The 19,112-nt window shown below is 41.1% G+C and overlaps 1 protein-coding gene across 9 annotated transcripts in view; it reads left to right on the top strand.

Moving 5' to 3' along the window:
- stat2 (signal transducer and activator of transcription 2) overlaps positions 1 to 19,112 on the top strand; it is a 187,259-nt gene that overhangs the window by 40,226 nt on the left and 127,921 nt on the right. For 8 of the 9 annotated variants that reach the window (XR_009804723.1, XR_009804718.1, XM_061890364.1 and 5 more), the window contains 14 exons: positions 1,386 to 1,530; positions 1,653 to 1,748; positions 3,214 to 3,306; positions 3,396 to 3,474; positions 3,562 to 3,632; positions 6,640 to 6,791; positions 9,832 to 9,990; positions 10,069 to 10,158; positions 10,255 to 10,308; positions 10,389 to 10,409; positions 10,488 to 10,581; positions 16,267 to 16,314; positions 16,405 to 16,488; positions 16,591 to 16,689. Coding sequence is in view for 7 of the 9 variants with exons in the window: in XM_061890364.1 (XP_061746348.1) it covers positions 1,386 to 1,530; positions 1,653 to 1,748; positions 3,214 to 3,306; positions 3,396 to 3,474; positions 3,562 to 3,632; positions 6,640 to 6,791; positions 9,832 to 9,990; positions 10,069 to 10,158; positions 10,255 to 10,308; positions 10,389 to 10,409; positions 10,488 to 10,581; positions 16,267 to 16,314; positions 16,405 to 16,488; positions 16,591 to 16,689 (1,285 nt within the window). In the remaining 2 variants the exon portion in view is untranslated. The remainder of the gene's footprint in view (positions 1 to 1,385; positions 1,531 to 1,652; positions 1,749 to 3,213; positions 3,307 to 3,395; positions 3,475 to 3,561; positions 3,633 to 6,639; positions 6,792 to 9,831; positions 9,991 to 10,068; positions 10,159 to 10,254; positions 10,309 to 10,388; positions 10,410 to 10,487; positions 10,582 to 16,266; positions 16,315 to 16,404; positions 16,489 to 16,590; positions 16,690 to 19,112) is intronic. The other variant, XM_061890400.1, reaches the window with a different exon arrangement.

Genomic DNA, 19,112 nt, shown 5'->3' on the forward strand with positions numbered 1-19,112 from the left:
ATTTTAACATGTGAAAACCATCTTTAGATTAAAATTGATTAACATGGACCCCGACTTAAACAAGTTGAAAAACTTATTCGGGTTTTCCCATTTAGTGGTCAATTGTACGGAATATGTACTGTACTGTGCAATCTACTTATTACAAGTTTCAATCAATCAATTATTTATTTTTTATTTTTTTGCAATTGCTCAAAAAAATAATGGAAAAAAAATCCATGTTATAATGAATTCTTTTCAAAGCTCCAATTAGTTCAAACATCCATCCATTTTCTACCGCTTATTCCCTTTTGGGGTCACGGGGGGCGCTGGCACCTATCTCAGCTACAATCGGGCGGAAGGCGGGGTACACCCTGGACAAGTCGCTACCTCATCGCAGGGCCAACACTGATAGACAGACAACACTCACACTCATATTCACACACTAGGGCCAATTTAGTGTTGCCAATCAACCTATCCCCAGGTGCATGTCTTTGGAGGTGGGAGGGGCCTATCCCCAGGTACATGTCTTTGGAGGTGGGAGGGGCCTATCCCCAGCTACATGTCTTTGGAAGTGGGAGGAAGCCGGAGTACCCGGAGGGAACCCACGCATTCACGGGGAGAACATGCAAACTCCACACAGAAAGATCCCGGGCCTGGATTTGAACCCAGAACTGCAGGACCTTCCTATTGTGAGGCACTTTAAAATGTTTTATGTGGTAAATATTGCATATATTGTTCAGTTGCCATACAAAAACAAAGTTTTCTTTGATAAAATAGCACAAAACAAACAAAATAATAATTTAAACGTACAATTGACGGATATATCTGAAGTTGATCTTGTAACTTAAGTGTTGAAAGTTAAAAAAAAACCCTAATAAAAATGTTTTACTTTCTGAGTGGGGCACCTTTTGGATCCCAAATATATTTAGTGGTATTTTATTTATCTTTTCACTGTGATTACTCATAAATAATAAAGAATTCAAATCAATGGTGTCCTGCATTATTGATCTTTTAAGGCTCTAATTACTAAATACTGCATATTTCAGTTTTACTATTAAAAAAACAAAGATATTTTTAACAGAGAAGCCATAAAACCTTTTTTTTTTTTTGAAGTTGATAAAGAGATTTACCGTAAGCGTTAAAAAAAAAATAATAATAGAAATTTGACTTATTTTTAACAATTTAATAACTGAGACCCTTTATGGTCCCCGGGACCCCTAAAGGTAAATTCATTTTTAAAAATCCATATATTTTGTTATGGTTTGAAAATGAAAAATATCAAAATGGCCAACGCATGTTTTAATTTTTCCGTGTGCGGCCCTCTGTGGAAAAGTTTGGACACCCCTGCTTTATGTATTCAAAGCACTTTAGCGCTTACTCTGTGTGTGTTTTGTTGTCCTCTTTAGGGAGCGAGCAGCAAGCGACTACAACTTGGCCATGGTTTTGTACCAAGGCCTGCTCGAGAATCTCGATATCCGGTACAGTCGCTTTGTACAAGAGAAGTCTTTCTTGAAGCAGCACAACATTCGACGCTATAAACAGAACTTTCAGGTTTGGAAGAATGAGTGGCCCACTCAGTCCGGTACTAACACCACCAGGCATCGGATTGGGGGTGTCACCATTTACTGTCCAAGGAGTTCGACCGCGACATTCTCTGTTATCTTTTGTGACAGAAGTTCCAGGAAAACCCCTGTGAATTGGCCCAAAACATCTGGTGGTTTTTGAAAGAGGAGACAGATATCTTGCGGACTGCCGATCTGGCTATGCAGGTGGGAGCAAAGTTTTGGTTTTTGACACAAAATAAGGTATACAATATGAAGAACAGGTTCTGGCGAAAACAGAACATGGACAAAATGTATTTAATCTTATCATCATTCGGCTTGGCATTGTCTTGTTGAAAAAAGCAGGGGTGTCAATGATAATGTTGCTTGGATGGCAACATATGTTGCTCCAAAACCTGTATGTACCTTTCAGCATTAATGGTGCCTTCACAGATGTGGTAGTTACCCATGTCTTGGGCACTAATACAGCCCCATACCATCACAGATGCTGGCTTTTAAACTTTGCGCCTATAACAGTCCGGATGGTTCTTTTCCTTTTTGGTCTGGAGGACACGACATCCACAGTTTCCAAAAACAATTTGAAATGTGGACTCGTCAGACCACAGATCACTTTTCCACTTTGCATCAGTCCATCTTAGATGAGCTCGGGCCCGTTTCTGGGTGTTGTTGACAAATTTGGCTTTGCATAGCAGAGTTTTAACTTGCACTTACAGATGTAGCGACCGACTGTAGTTTCTGACAGTGGTTTTCTGAAGTGTTCCCGAGCACATGTGGTGATATCCTTTACACACCGATGTCGCTTTTTGATGCAGTTCCGCCTGAGGGATCAAATGCCATGGGCATTTAATGTTTATTACGCTTACGTGCTGTGATTTCTCCAGATTCTCTGAAACTTTTGATGATATTGATATTGTTGTGTGCGCAGTTGTCCACTGCACTCTCTAAAAGACGTGTATGTTATTGTCACATATGCATGTACAGTAGATGGCAGTATTGTCCTGTTTAAGAGTGTCACAACATTGCTGTTTACGGCAGACAAACTGCTTTGCGGTAGACGAAAACGTGACTGCTGTTGTTGTGTGTTGTTACTGCGCTGGGAGGACGTTAATGAAACTGCCTAACAATAAACCCACATAGGAAACCAAAAACTCGCCCTCGATCATTCTACAGTTATAACGTCATTGGGCAGACACGCTGTTTATATTGTGGGAAAGCGGACGTGAAAACAGGCTGTCTTCACTCAGGTCCGCATAGCGCTGGTGGGGGCGTGGCCTCCAGCTCCGCCTGAATTTCTGGAGATTTTTGGGAGAAAATTTGTCCAGGAGGTTTTCGGGAGGGTTGGCAAGTATGCTCTTATGTGTGACAACCATCTACTGGTCACACTTATTATTACACCATGTACCAAATAAAATTGCTTTGAGGTCCGAAACAGAACCATTAGGCGCACCGGGTTATAAGACGCACTGTCGATTTTTGAAAAAAAGAAGGGTTTTAAGTGCGCCTTATAGTCCGAAAAATAGGGTACTGTTGCATCCCTAATTGCTACACATCTTTCTCAACACTTGTTGTGAATTACCTATCTATAACTGACAAGTGAGGATAAAATACGATCCTTAAACATCCTCCTACTGTATAACTCGCCATCTCAATCTCCTCCTCTGTGTCTTATCAGGTGCAGTCTTTGCAAGTAGAACAAGAAGGCATTGAGACCAACACCCAGCGAGACCTTGACCGTAGAATGGCCAGCCTTAAAAATGAAGTGCAGGTGCAGATGTTGTTGCTTTATATCAGCATTTTAATGAAAAATGCTCCAGACCGGTCGGTGTTATCTTTCCCCCTTTTTTTGGACTGCAGTGTATGGAACATAAAATGGTGTGTCTGGAGGAGCAGCAGGACGAGTTTCATTTCAAATGTGAAATATACCAGATGGAGGGTAAGGGCAGAAGAAAGCATGCTCCTTTTATCTGAGGATGTTGAGTTAGTAATTTTGTTTTTTTCCTCTGTGTTTTGTGGGGAAAAGCAGCCACGGCAGACAACACGGAGCAAGGCAAAATTCAATTGCTAATCAACAACCTCAATGAATCCCGAAAGGTCAGCAGTAAGAGCTCTGATTAACAGCACAGTGGAACTTTCGAAGCTGAACACCATCCAAAGCAGGGTGTCAAACTCAAATACAGAGTGGGCCAACATTTTAAACTGAACAAAGCCACGGGCCAAGGTTGAACAAATTAACCCTTTAATAGGGACCCAAACAAGTTTTGCATTGAATATTGAACAAGCAAGGCTTATGTAACTTTAGTGACATGCAAAATCCAGTTTCAAATAATAATAATAATAATTAAAAAAATATCAATGGCATATCAAATAAAATTTGAATAAAAATGTTTTGCCTTTTTTTCTATTTGCAATCTTCTGAGGTAAATATCCATTTTTTTCCACAGGCTAATAATACATTTGAAAATAAAATAATAATGAATGAACCAAACATTCAAGCCTTGAAGTAGCAAGAGAAAATGCATGAATAGAACGTTAATTATTGGTCAGTTTGCTGGAAGTTTCCCGGAAGAGTTAGTGCTGCAAGTGGTTCTGGGTATTTGTTCTGTTGTGTTACGGTGGGGATGTTCACCCGAAATGTGTTTGTTTGTTCTTGTTTGGTGTGAGTTCACAGTGTGGCACATATTTGTAACAGTGCTAAAGTTGTTTATACGGCCACCCTCAGTGTGACCTGTATGGCTGTTGACCAAGTATGTCTTGTGCATGTGTGTGTTTGTGTGTGTGTGTGTAAAAGCCACAAATATTATGTGACATGCTGTTAGTATGGAGGAAAAGCAGACGTGACGACAGGTGTAGAGAACATTAAAGGCAGTGCCTTAAATGCACGCCCCCAATATAGTTGTCCAGGTGGAAATCGGTGTAAATTCGGGAGAATGGTTGCTCCGGGAGATTTTCGGGAGGGGCACTGAACTTTGGCAGTCTACCGGGAAAATTAGGAGGGTTGGCAAGTATGAGTATTAGCGGTGAATGCGGTGTTACAGCGGCACCGACGCTGTATAACACCGGCGGGCCAGCTCTAATGCTAAATTGATATTGCCTCAAGGGCCAAATTAAATTACACGGCGGGCCACATCTGGCCCGCGGGCCAGAGTTTGACACCCATGATCCAAATGTACTGGCGAGAGCAGACCTGGACAAATTTAGGCCCAGGGGCCTTAAGCTTTTCGATCGAGGCTGCCAAACATTCTAAAATAATTTTTTTTGATATTTTAGGAGGAAACTCATTTGGGCCGCTTGTACCCGTGATCTTATCCTTTCGGTCATGACCCAAAGCTCATGACCATAGGTGAGGATGGGAACGTAGTTCGACCGGTAAATTGAGAGCTTTGCCTTCCGGCTCAGCTCCTTCTTCACCACAACGGATCGGTACAACGTCCGCATTACTGAAGACGCCGCACCGATCCGCCTGTCGATCTCACGATCCACTCTTCCCTCACTCGTGAACAAGACTCCTAGGTACTTGAACTCCTCCACTTGGGGCAGGGTCTCCTCCCCAACCCGGAGATGGCATTCCACCCTTTTCCGGGCGAGAACCATGGACTCGGACTTGGAGGTGCTGATTCTCATTCCGGTCGCTTCACACTCGGCTGCAAACCGATCCAGTAAGAGTTGAAGATCCCAGTCAGATGAAGCCATCAGGACCACATCATCTGCAAAAAGCAGAGACCTAATCCTGCGGTCCCCAAACCGGAACCCCTCAACGCCTTGACTGCGCCTAGAAATTCTGTCCATAAAAGTTATGAACAGAATGGGTGACAAAGGACAGCCTTGGCGGAGTCCAACTCTCACTGGAAATGTGTTCGACTTACTGCCGGCAATGCGGACCAAGCTCTGGCACTGATCATACAGGGAGCGGACCGCCACAATAAGACAGTCCGATACCCTATACTCTCTGAGCACTCCCCAAAGGACTTCCCGAGGGACACGGTCGAATGCCTTCTCCAAGTCCACAAAGCACATGTAGACTGGTTAGGCAAACTCCCATGCACCCTCAAGAACCCTGCCGAGAGTATAGAGCTGGTCCACAGTTCCACGACCAGGACGTAAACCACACTGTTCCTCCTGAATCCGAGGTTCGACTATCCGGCGTAGCCTCCTCTCCAGTACACCTGAATAAACCTTACCGGGAAGGCTGAGGAGTGTGATCTCACGATAGTTGGAACACATCCTCCGGTCCCCCTTCTTAAAGAGAGGAACCACCACCCCGGTCTGCCAATCCAGAGGTACCGCCCCCGATGTCCACGCGATGCTGCAGAGTCTTGTCAACCAAAACAGCCCCACAGCATCCAGAGCCTTAAGGAACTCCGGGCGGATCTCGTCCACCCCCGGGGCCTTGCCACCGAGGAGCTTTTTAACTACCTCAGCGACCTCAGCCCCAGAAATAGGAGAGCCCACCACAGATTCCCCAGGCACTGCTTCCTCATAGGAAGACGTGTTGGTGGGATTGAGGAGGTCTTCGAAGTATTCCTTCCACCTATCCACAACATCCGCAGTTGAGGTCAGCAGAACACCTTCCGCGCCATACACGGTGTTGATAGTGCACTGCTTCCCCTTCCTGAGGCGGCGGACGGTGGTCCAGAATCGCTTCGAAGCCGTCCGGAAGTCGTTTTCCATGGTTTCCCCGAACTCCTCCCATGTCCGAGTTTTTGCCTCAGCGACCGCTGAAGCCGCACACCGCTTGGCCTGTCGGTACCTGTCCACTGCCTCCGGAGTCCTATGAGCCTTTTGGCTCATAGGATATATATATATGTTATATATATACCATATATATATGTCATATGTGTGTGTGTATACATAACATTTTATTTTAGCAATTAGATGCTAACATAAATACACTTCAAAATTCCAGCAGTACCTATAAAACACCACTTAATGATGGCAACAGTTTGAACCTGAAACAAATTAAGTCCTAGGGAAAATGTTTTTTTTTTTTAACCATCAAGCAGGATTGCAAAACATATTGTGTTTAACTTCGTGAGGTTCCACTGTTTAACCTGGCCTAGTCATTTTATTGCTTTTTTACTTACTATTATTTTGTATCTAGGACACACTCTGCGGCCTTAATAAGACCCTGAAAATAGCAGGAGACCTGATCGACACCTTGGTGAACAAGGAGATAGTGCAATGGCAGAGAAGGCAGCAGAAAGCCTGCATCGGAGCTCCAGACAGCGTTTGCCTGGACCAACTTGAGAAATGGTATCTGCATCTCCACATAACACACAGATGCACACAGACCTTTTAAATCTGAAAAACCCAGTTTATATAAATTTTTCTAATATTTTGTATTGTCATTATTATTTAATGTCATGTACCATATCTCTTGAGCTGTTTACACTGTACATTTCATAGCAGACATTACAAGGACCGCAATCTATTCATTAGGCATGTTAATCTCACAACAACTCATGATTCGATTCGATTCCGATTCTTGTAATGACGATTCGATTCAGAATATATTCTCGATTCACATCGATTCTCACAACATATTACATGGTATAAACATTACCTTGACACGTTTCTTCTTGGCGGCTGATAAATGACTTCACCCAGGATACGACCTGAAAAAAATAATTTTGAAAAACTGATTGAAAAAAACAGATTTAATGGATTAAAAAAATATATGAACAGATATATAATCAAAATAGAGAGGAATTGTGATTTTCAGTGTGAATACTTTTTTTTTTGCACCTATTATTTTTGGTTGTAGGATGGAGGGGATAAATTCTAGATCAGGGGTGCCCACACTTTTTCTGCAGGCGAGCTACTTTTCAATTGACCAACTCGAGGGGATCTACCTCATTTATATATATCATTTATATTTATTTATTTATGAAAGAGACATTTTTGTAAACAAGTTAAATGTGTTTAATGATAATACAAGCATGTGTAACACATATAGATGTCTTTCTTTCACAAAGACAAGAATATAAGTTGGTGTATTACCTGATTCTGATGACTTGCATTGATTGGAATCAGACAGTAATGATGATAACGCCCACATTTTCAAATGGAGGAGAAAAAAAGTTGTCCTTTCTGTACAATACCACATGAAAGTGGTTGGTTTTTGGCATCTAATTCATCCAGCTTCCATACACTTTACAAGAAAAACATTGGCGGCAAATTCCGTAGCTTGCTTGATTGACATTCACGGCACCCGAGGGTCTTGTGAGATGACGCTGGCTGCTGCCAGTTCATTATTATGAAAAAATGACAGAGAGGAAGGCGAGAAACACTTTTTATTTCAACAGAATTTCGCGCCGTCCCTTCCGTCAAAACTCTAAAGGCCTACTGCACATTTCCTATCTTCACAATAAAAGCCATGCTTCATGCTGCCTGCGCTAACAAAATAAGAGTCTCGGAAAGCTGGCGTGCACAAGTGATGTGCACGCCAGCTTTCTGAGGGATCGCTTGTGCACGCCAGTTTTCCGAGACTCTGTATTTAGTTAGCGCAGGCAGCATAAAGCAGGGCTTTTATTGTGAAGATAGGAAATGTGCAGTCGGCTTTTAGAGTTTTGACGGAAGGTACGGCGCGAGAGTCTGTTGAAATAAAAAGTGTTTCTCGCCTTCCTCTCGGTCATATTTTCATAATAATGATCTTGCAGCAGCCAGCGTCATCTCACAAGACCCTGCGGTACCGTGAATGTCATTTAAGTGACGTCTTGGTGAAGATTGATGATCACTAATTTTTAGGTCTATTTTTTAAAAAAGCCTGGCTGGAGATCGACTGACACACCCCCCGCGGTCGATTGGTAGCTCGCGATCGACGTAATGGGCACCCCTGAACTAGATGGATCTGCGCTACAGGGAATGTCAACAAAACAGTCAGATAGGTCAGTCAAACGTTATTAATAGATTACAAACCAGCGTTCTGACAATTCTGTTCACTCCCAAAATGAATAAACAGCTGTTTTATTATTTTCCCCGATTCAATAAACACGTAAAAAAACTGTCTAATACTGTTACGTTAAATCAAACGTTAGTGCAATCACAATATAGTAACACTGGAAATAGTGCAAAGCAATAATATATCAATAACTCAACGTTGCTCAAACGATAATGTCACACAACACACAAAATAAACATGTAAAGCTCACTTTATAAAGTTATTCCTTACCACGAATCCCTCAAATTCTTCTTCTTCAGTGTTGGAATCAAACAGTCGGGCGAATACGGCATCCATCTGGTCGAAGTCGTCATTAAAAGAGTCAGTGTCGCTGCTGTTAATGTGAAATTCTTTCGCTGATGCTCTATTCCCGTGTTCTACTGTGTGACTGAACACCTTGGGTTTGAATTCGGCACGCCTCCCGCAGTCATAAATCCCAGCATGCACCGCGCTTCTTCTTCTACGGGGGGAAAATAAGCTAGACGGCTGATTACCGTAGGTGCGAGACCTCTTGTGGCATGTTTAATTCGTACACTGAAGAAGAAGAATTCGAGGGATTCGTGGATGAGGAATAACTTAATAAAGTGAGCTTTACATGTTTATTTTGTGTGTTGTGCTGTGTGACATTAACGTTTGAGCCACGTTGAGTTATTGATCATTTTGTTATTGCTTTTCACCATTTCGAGACGTCGTTAATGGAGTCAGTGTCGCTGCTGTTGTCTAGCAGTTCAGTGACAATTCCTGCTTTCCTGAAATCATGTCTCTCAATAGGAGCCATTTTGGGGTCTTTACATTTAAACACACAAATGGAAATGAATCATATATCCCAGCATGCACCGCGCGCTTCTTCTACGGGGGAAAATGAAATCGGCGGCTGCTTACCGTAGTTGTGAGACCTGTTGTGGCTCAATATTGCTCCATATATAATGCGTCCTGGATTATGAGGCGCACTGTCAGCTTTTGAGAAAATTCTAGGTTTTTAGATGCGTCTTATAGTGCGGAAAATACGGTAATAATCTGGATTTCAATATTGATAAAAATAATCGTGATTATTATTTTGGACCGAACCAAAGGCTCCCTCTGCTCGCTTAGTATGATAGTACTATAGAATATATAGTAGTTTAGTTAGTAAAGCTTAATATACTGCAGCAACAAAGTCATTAAATTGACATCACTGACCCTCCTGTCTTGTTTTTTTATACTCTGGCAGACCAGGTAAGTCTGGGCCGTGTTAAGAAGCGACGTTGCAATAGATAGTGCTTCTTATAACATATTGCAAGACTAGAAATAGCAGTTGGCTTAGCCATTTTATGTCCTAGCACTTATGTGAAGACCTTCTCTGTCCTTCTGTAGGTTCACTTGTGTGGCAGAATGTCTCTTCCAGGTACGCGAGTTCCTTTTTAAGCTCCAGGAGCTGGTTGAAAAGGTGTCCTATAAAAATGACCCTGTGAAGGAGCATAAACCTTTACTGCAAAGCAAGGCTGAAAAACTCCTGAGCAAGTTGCTCACAAGGTCTCACTCACTCAGCAGTTTTTTTTTTTCAGTCTTTTTTTCTAAAATGCTTATTATTTTTGTTATTGTTTCCTAAAGTTCCTTAGTAGTTGAAGTCCAGCCGTCCATGCCTCAGGGTAAAGGCCCCCTAGTTCTGCGCACAGGTGTGCAATTCTCTGTTAAGACAAGGTCAGTTGTTGCACACAAAAGATGCGTGCCTGCATGATGAGTAATAATGTTTTTATTAATTATTTAAGTCTTCTTTTCCTGACTTCCTGCTTCCAGACTCTTAGTTAAGTTTCCTGAGATGAAAAATTCCATGGAGGTCCACACATCAATGTAAGACATGCAAACTTTGTTAATGTCTGCTTGCTATTCCGTATTAAAGCCTGAAGCTTTTTGTTTCCCTCTCCAATCAGCGGTGCACCTAAGATAAAAGGGTAATGTACATTATTTCTGTTGCATTATTTGCTTCTACATCACTTGGTATATACACTGGAATTGTTTTGCGCTTGCAGATGTCGTCATTTCAACGTCCTAGGCACCGTAACCAAAGCTTTGAGCATGTCAGAGAGTCAGAGCGGTGGCATGGTGGCAGACTTCAGGCACCTGGTGAGTGATATTATTCAAGACTGATGCCTCGTGTAGAACCTGCAGTGATCCAGGGATGGGCACCAATTCATGTACAAACCCCGTTTCCATATGAGTTGGAAAATTGTGTTAAATGTAAAGATAAACGGAATACAATGATTTGCAAATCCTTTTCAACCCATATTCAGTTGAATATGCTACAAAGACAACATATTTCATGTTCAAACTGATAAAAAAAAATTTTTGTTGCAAATAATCATTAACTTTAGAATTTGATGCCAGCAACACGTGACAAAGAAGTTGGGAAAGGTGGCAATAAATCCTGATAAAGTTGAGGAATGCTCATCAAACACTTATTTGGAACATCCCACAAGTGTGCAGGCTGATTGGGAACAGGTGGGTGCCATGATTGGGTATAAAAACAGCTTCCCAAAAAAGGCTCAATCTTTCACAAGAAAGGATGGGGCGAGGTACACCCTTTGTCCACAACTGCGTGAGCAAATAGTCAAACAGTTTAAGAACAACGTTTCTCAAAGTGCAATTGCAAGAAATTTAGGGATTTCAACATCTACGCTTCATAATATCATCAAAAGGTTCAGAGAATCTGGAGAAATCACTCCACGTAAGCGGCATGGCCGGAAACCAACATTGAATGACCGTGACCTTCGATCCCTCAGAAGGCACTGTATCAAACACCGACATCAATCTCTAAAAGATATCACCACATGGGCTCAGGAACACTTCAGAAAACCACTGTCACTAAATGCAGTTCGTCGCTACATCTGTAAGTGCAAGTTAAAGCTCTACTATGCAAAGCGAAAGCCATTTATCAACAACATCCAGAAACGCTGCCGGCTTCTAGGGGCCCAAGTTCATCAAAGATGGACTGATACAAAGTGGAAAAGTGTTCTGTGGTCTGACGAGTCCACATTTCAAATTGTTTTTGGAAATATTCGACATCGTGTCATCCGGACCAAAGGTACAGCGAACCATCCAGACTGTTATCGACACAAAGTTCAAAAGCCAGCATCTGTGATGGTATGGGGGTGCATTAGTGCCCAAGGCATGGGTAACTTACACATCTGTGAAGGCACCATTAATGCTGAAAGGTACATACAGGTTTTGGAACAATATATGCTGCCATCCAAGCACCGTCTTTTTCATGGACGCCCCTGCTTATTTCAGCAAGACAATGTCAAGACACATTCAGCAAGTGTTACAACAGCGTGGCTTCGTAAAAAAAGAGTGCGGGTACTTTCCTGGCCCGCCTGCAGTCCAGACCTGTCTCCCATCGAAAATGTGTGGCGCATTATGAAGCGTAAAATACGACAGCGGAAACCCCGGAATGTTGAACGACTGAAGCTCTACATTAAACAAGAATGGGAAAGAATTCCACTTTCAAAGCTTCAACAATTAGTTCCTCAGTTCCCAAACGTTTATTGAGTGTTGTTAAAAGAAAAGGTGATGTAACACAGTGGTGAACATGCCCTTTCCCAACTACTTTGGCTCGTGTTGCAGCCATGAAATTCTAAGTTAATTACTATTTGCAAAAAAAATTTAAAACATTTATGAGTTTGAACATCAAATATGTTGTCTTTGTAGAATATTCAACTAAATATTGGTTGAAAAGGATTTGCAAATCATTGTATTCCGTTTATATTTACATCTAACACAATTTCCCAACTCATATGGAAACGGGGTTTGTAAAATCAAACGGTCCCATAATTCCACACCTTTGTTGCAAGAGTTGTCGCGTTTGGTTGCAGACTCTGTACCAACTCCGTCGTTTTTGTAGTGGACTGCCTGGCGGTACTGTTGCAGAAAGCGCTCAAAAATAAGGGCAATTAGCCCAATGCTAATTTATATTAAAAAACTCCAACTAAAATTGGAGAGTTTATATTTTCAAATGTAGTAATCAGAACTACTCAGATGCACATTACAATCAAACATCTGGTGTGTAATGAGTACAATACTTGCAGTATTACCACTTTTTAAGGTTCAACAAAAGACAACAATGGCCGATTCTCCTATATGTGCTAATGATTAGCCTTGGAAGGTTTACATTTCCAAATTTGGTAATCAAAACTACTTAGATCCAGTTTACAATCAAACAGCTGTTGTGTAATAAGTGCAATACATAAGTAGTAAAACTTTAAGGTTCAACAAAAGACAAAACTTGCATATTCAGCCCAATGGCAAAGACTACTTCTTAGGGCAGCGCGATTTTGAGAAAAAAAACCTCATTTGTGATTTTTCTCTCCAAAATTGCGTTTTTTATTTGATTTGCGACTTATATTTCATACATAAAATGCATAATTCTGCAAAAATAACAAGTGAAGGTAGATATCTTACTTTTAGACTGTCAATCAACATACTCTTGTCTTAAGGTGCCACGCATTAGAGCAAGATGCAATAATTTACTTTCAAAAGTATTTGGTTTTGTGCAGAAATACTCAGATCTTTTGCCAACATCATACCGTTGACTGAAGAAATATTAGAAAAAAAACTATACAGTGTTTATTATGTAATGTTAGTGGTGTAACGGTACACAAAAATTTCGGTTCGGTACGTACCTCGGTTCAGAGGTCACGGTTCGGTTCATTTTTGATACAGTAAGAAAAAAACTAAATATAATTTTTTTGATTACTTATTTAACAAATTTGCTAAATCTTCCACCAAAAATTATTTTCTTAGTGGAAGTAATCGGAAACTTGGATAGGTCAATAATTCATAATAACATTGATTTTGATTCAATATTATGTTTTGAACAATGACAGTTTGAAAGAGAAAAAAAACAGCTTTGTTTTATTAGTAAACGTTGCAAGTTTTTCTAAATTACATTTAGCCTTCAAGATTTTTTATTTCACTTTTGTTTAGGTTTTTGTTTATTTTAATAGTATTTTTAGAATGTGCCTTGGGCCTTTAAAACATTAGCTGTGGGCCGCAAATGACCTCCGGGGCACACTTTTGAAACCCCTGCTATAGATCATAAAAAATTAAATCTGATTAATCAAAGGATAAAAAGCAGAGGCTGGCGACGCGTGCGCGTTTATCATAACTCTCGCTCTCTCTGTCTCTGCCCCTCCCTCACGAATGTTAACGATGTGTGCACCACTTTTTTTTTTTTTTTTAACCCCTTCTTAACCCTGAACGTACATTGAAAATACAAGCAACCCTAACTTAAAATGCCGGACATTCGAGGCATTTAAGAAAGTCCACCTGGACAACTCCGCAAAGAGGACATAGCCAAATCGTTGCTAGCATGCTGTGTTGTTGTTTTTTTGATTGATTGAAACTTTTATTAGTAGATTGCACAGTACAGTACATATTCCGTACCATTGACCACTAAATGGTAACACCCCAATAAGTTTTTCAACTGGTTTAAGTCTGGGTCCATGTAAATTTATTCATGGTGCCTCGGTGTGCATTGTTTACACAACGTGCGGTGCGCTACTTAATATGTCCGTATCGTTCGGTTCACCTGCGAACCGAACCGAAACCCCCGTACCGAAACGGTTCAATACAAATACACGTACCGTTACACCCCTATGTAATGTAATCATAATATATGATAATGCAAAAAAACGTTTAAGAGGATATAAAGTTGTATTCATCATTACTCTAGAATGATTTACCACTGTAGTGTAATTACAAAGTAAATAACTTTGTTTGGAACAAAATGGACTCATTTCCGCTAGCAAAAATTTAACTTAAATAAATATTGAACAACTTAAAGTGTATTTTTTTCCGAAGTTGGGAAAATTAGGTCAGACGTTGTCTTTTTGTATATTGTTATCACGACGGCATTTGTCCGTGTTGATGGGCGTATATTGCCCATCCTATTTGAAACAGAGATAGTCACAGAATGGCACATTAAGCATTAAAATCTTATTTTTTTTCCTACTAATTTGTACTACTTTGCGTCACTTCTCATTGGTGAGTCGTGAGGCTCTCTGTACTGTGAGTGATGGCGACGGCGCCCCGCTCACGTCTGCGCCGAGACAGATATTGTTAATGACTGAGAAGAAGGGTCACTCTGTTAGTTTACTGCACAAATTAAAACTTGGATGTCGATTCGATTAATCGTGCAATGAATTGATTGCGGTATCAATTGCCAGATGTTGGGAATAGAATAATAAAATACAAATAGTGCAATCAAAACAAGCATACTTAATGATGCAACAACAGAAACATTGCACAGTGAAACAATAAATGTGATAATTAATACATAATAAAAATGGAATACAGTACGGTCCAAACATTTGGACAACACAAGTTATGATTCTTACCCCATTGATAAAGCAAGAAATTCCACTAGAAAGTGGTTCCGCAGCCTCCGAAGCAGAACCTCCTGGTTCTGTAACATCTTCTTCCCTCAGGCCGTAAGACTCTTGAACGCATCATAATTAAATTATCCCCTCAACTTCCCCCAAAATGGATTAACTCGCTGGAATAAAAAAGACAATATAACATACACCCATAAACATAGACGCATGTGAAAAAGTGCAATATAGTTATCTGTACAGTAATCTATTTATTTATTTATTTATATTTATTTATTTTGTATATATATATTTATATATTATTTATATAGATTTATTTAATTATATATGCACCTTATTGCTTTTTTTTATCCTGCACTACCATGAGCTTATGTAACACAATTTCGTTCTTATCTGTGCCGTAAAGTTCACATTTGAATGACAATAAAAAGGAAGTCTAAAGAAATTCCACTAATCAACCCTAATAAGGCACACCTGTGAAGTGAAAACCATTTCAGGTGACTACCTCTTAAAGCTCATGGAGAGAATGCCAAGAGTGTGCAAAGCAGTAATCAGAGCAAAAAAGGATGGTTATTTTGAAGAAACTAGAATATAAAACATGTTTTCAGTCATATTAGTCTTAGTTAGTCACGGAGTCTTGTTCACGAGTGAGGGAAGAGTGGATCGTGAGATCGACAGGCGGATCGGTGCGACGTCTTCAGTAATGCGGACGCTGTACCGATCCGTTGTGGTGAAGAAGGAGCTGAGCCGGAAGGCAAAGCTCTCAATTTCCCGGTCGATCTACGTTCCCATCCTCACCTATGGTCATGAGCTTCGGGTTATGACCAAAAGGACAAGATCACGGGTACAAGCGGCCAAAATGAGCTTCATTCAGGAGGAGCTCAAAGTAAAGCCGCTGCTCCTCCACATGGAGAGGAGCCAGATGAGGTGGTTCGGGCATCTGGTCAGGATGCCACCCGAACGCCTCCCTAGGGAGGTGTTTAGGGCACGTCCAATCGGTAGGAGACCACGGGGAAGACCCAGGACACGTCGGGAAGACTATGTCTCCAGGCTGGCTTGGGAACGCCTCGGGATCCCCCGGGAAGTGCTGGTTGAAGTGGCTGGGGAGAGGGAAGTCTGAGCTTCCCTGCTTCGGCTGCTGCCTCCGTGACCCGACCTCGGATAAGCGGAAGAAGATGGATGGGTTTTCAGTCATTTCACCCTTTTTTTGTTAAGTACATAACTCCATATGTGTTCATTCATAGTTTTGATGCCTTCAGTGACAATCTACACTAGTCATGAAAATAAAGAAAACACATTGAATGACAAGGCGTGTCCAACATTTTAGCCTGTACAGTATTACAGGAATTTACACTTACAAATGTGTTTTAACAGCATGTCACACAGGTAAAGCCATCTCCCAAATACACATTTTGCCTTGCAGACTTTGAAGGAGCAGAAGTCAGGAGGAGGTGGTCGAGGAACGGGCGATGTGAGTGGACATGGACAACATGTGGAGACACTTGTTCCTAGTCTAAGTGACCAACAGTCGGGTGATCTGTGCGTGTTCCTCTGATTAAAGCTTTCTCTCAGCGTGACAGAAGAATTGCACATCATCTGCTTCAACACCACCTTTGTGCTGAAAGGCATGTCGGTCGACTTGCAGGTAAGCTATCTTTTTTTTTTTGACGCGTCCATCTCAATTGGTTTAAGATTGAAGATGTTGCACCTGGGAATAAGGAGTTCATCTTGCTTGTTCCAAACCTAGGCCACGTCCCTCCCAGTGGTCGTCATCTCCAACTCCAGTCAGCTGAATAGTGCCTGGGCGTCTGTGCTGTGGTTCAACATGCTCAGCCAGGACCCCAAAGTGAGCCATTACAAATACCGTTAAGCAAGCCATTTTTATCATTTTTCAATATTAGGGATATTGCACTTTGAGGTGTCAACATCCGATATTTATGTCAGATGTCATATCAGTCTGACGTCAGCAAAAAAAACCCCAAAGAACACAAGTGTTTTTAATAAATAAATAAATATAAAAACAGAATACAATGATTTGCAAATCCTTTTCAACTTGTATTCAATTGAATAGACTGCAAAGACAATATATTTAATGTTCGAACTGAGAAACTTAATTTCTTTTTGCAAATAATCATTAACTTAGGGTTAGCGCGTCTGCCTCACAATACGAAGTTCCTGCAGTCCTGGGTTCAAATCCAGGCTCGAGATCTTTCTGTGTGGAGTTTGCATGTTCTCCCCGTGAATGCGTGGGTTCCCTCCGGGTACTCCGGCTTCCTCCCACTTCCAAAGACATGCACCTGGGGATAGGTTGATTGGCAACACTAAATTGGCCCTAGTGTGTGAATGTGAGTGTGAATGTTGTCTGTCTATCTGTGTTGGCCCTGCGATGAGGTGGCGACTTGTCCAGGGTAAACCCCGCCTTCCGCCCGATTTTAGCTGAGATAGGCGCCAGCGACCCCAAAAAGGGAATAAGCGGTAGAAAATGGATGGATGCCATTAACTTAGAATTTAATGGCAGCAGCAACACATTGCAAAAAAGTTGGCACAGGGGCATTTGTACCACTGTGTTACATGGCCTTTCCTTTTAACAACGCTTAGTAAGGTTCTCCGTTGTCATATTTTAGGCTTCATAATGCGCCACACATTTTCTATGGGAGACAGGTCTGGACTTCAGGCAGGCCAGTCTAGTACCCGCACTCTTTTACTAAGAAGCCACGCTATTGTAACACGTGCTGAATGTGGCTTGGCATTGTCTTGCTTAAATAAGCAGGGGCGTCCATGAAAAACACATTGCTTGGATGCCAACATATGTTGCTCCAAAACCTGTATGTGCCTTTCAGCACTTTATAATAAAATAAAGTCTTCCACTTTATTTGTATAGCACATTTAAACAACATAAATGTTTCCAAAGTGCTGCACAAGAATATTAAAAACAATATTTCAAATATCCTTAGCTCCACCAATGACTGAATAAAAAAAACCCCAATATAGAAACAAATATAAGAATATTGTGAATTATATTTATATAGCGCTTTTCTCTAGTGACTCAAAGCGCTTTACATAATGAAACCCAATATCTAAGTTACATTTAAACCAGTGTGGGTGGCACTGGGAGCACGTGGGTAGAGTGTCTTGCCCAAGGACACAACGGCAGTGACTAGGATGGCGGAAGCGGTAATCGAACCTGCAACCCTCAAGTTGCTGGCACGGCCACTCTACCAACCGTGCTATACCGCCCAACATATAAAATATGATATATATATATATATATATATATATATAAATGACTAAAAACTCAAACCTATTAAAACAATAAATAGAAATCAAAATTTAAAAAAAAACCCACAGAAAACATAGAGGACCAAACAACTCACGTACTTCTAAAAACCAAAGAATAAAAGTGGGTCTTAAGACGAGACTTGAAACACTCCAGTGTGTGAGCAGTTCTAACATAGAGGGCTGACCACAAAGAAAGCCCTATCTCCCCTGGTTTTAAGTCTGGTCTTGGGCACCGGGAGCTGGAGCTGGCTCTCGGACCTCAGAGCGCGTGCAGGAGTGTAAATTTGGATGAGGTCTGAGATATAATGAGGTGCTAGAGCTTTAAAAACAAACAGCAATGTTTTAAAATCAATTCTAAAATGAACAGGGAGCAAGTCCAAATTCTCAAGAACTGGGGTTATATGCTGGCGTTTCCTGGCCCCTGTTAAAAGTCGTGCTGCCGCGTTCTGGACTAACTGCAACCGGGAGAGAGCTTTTTGGCCGATACCAGCATTAAGTGCATTGCAGTAGTCCAGACCACTTGAAATAAAAGCTTGCGCCACTTTTTCAAAAAGGTTAAAAGAAAAAAACGGTTTTACCTTGGCTAAAAGGCGAAGATGATAAAAACACGATTTTAAAACGCCATTGACTTGTTTGTAAAGTTAAAAATCACTGTCTATGGCAGGGGTCGGGAACCTTTTGGCTGAGAGAGCCATGAAAGCCAAATATTTCAAAATGTATTTCCTTGAGAGCCATATAAGTAAATGCGTACCTTTTTAAGACCAACATTTTTAGAGTATAATAAGTCTGTTATTCTTTTTAATAACATTGTTATTCTAAAGCTAACCAATAAAAAATATAATTCTTCTTACCATTAATGCGACTTATTGAACAGGCGGGATACAAAATGGATGGTTGGATTAAAATGCCTGAGAATGTTTTATAATTTGAAAGTTATTTTTAACACTGTGATTACCAGGGGAATTATTCTTTACTTATCGTGTTAAGCAA

This window comes from Nerophis ophidion, linkage group LG02 (assembly GCF_033978795.1).
Source record: "Nerophis ophidion isolate RoL-2023_Sa linkage group LG02, RoL_Noph_v1.0, whole genome shotgun sequence".
NCBI lineage: Eukaryota > Metazoa > Chordata > Actinopteri > Syngnathiformes > Syngnathidae > Nerophis > Nerophis ophidion.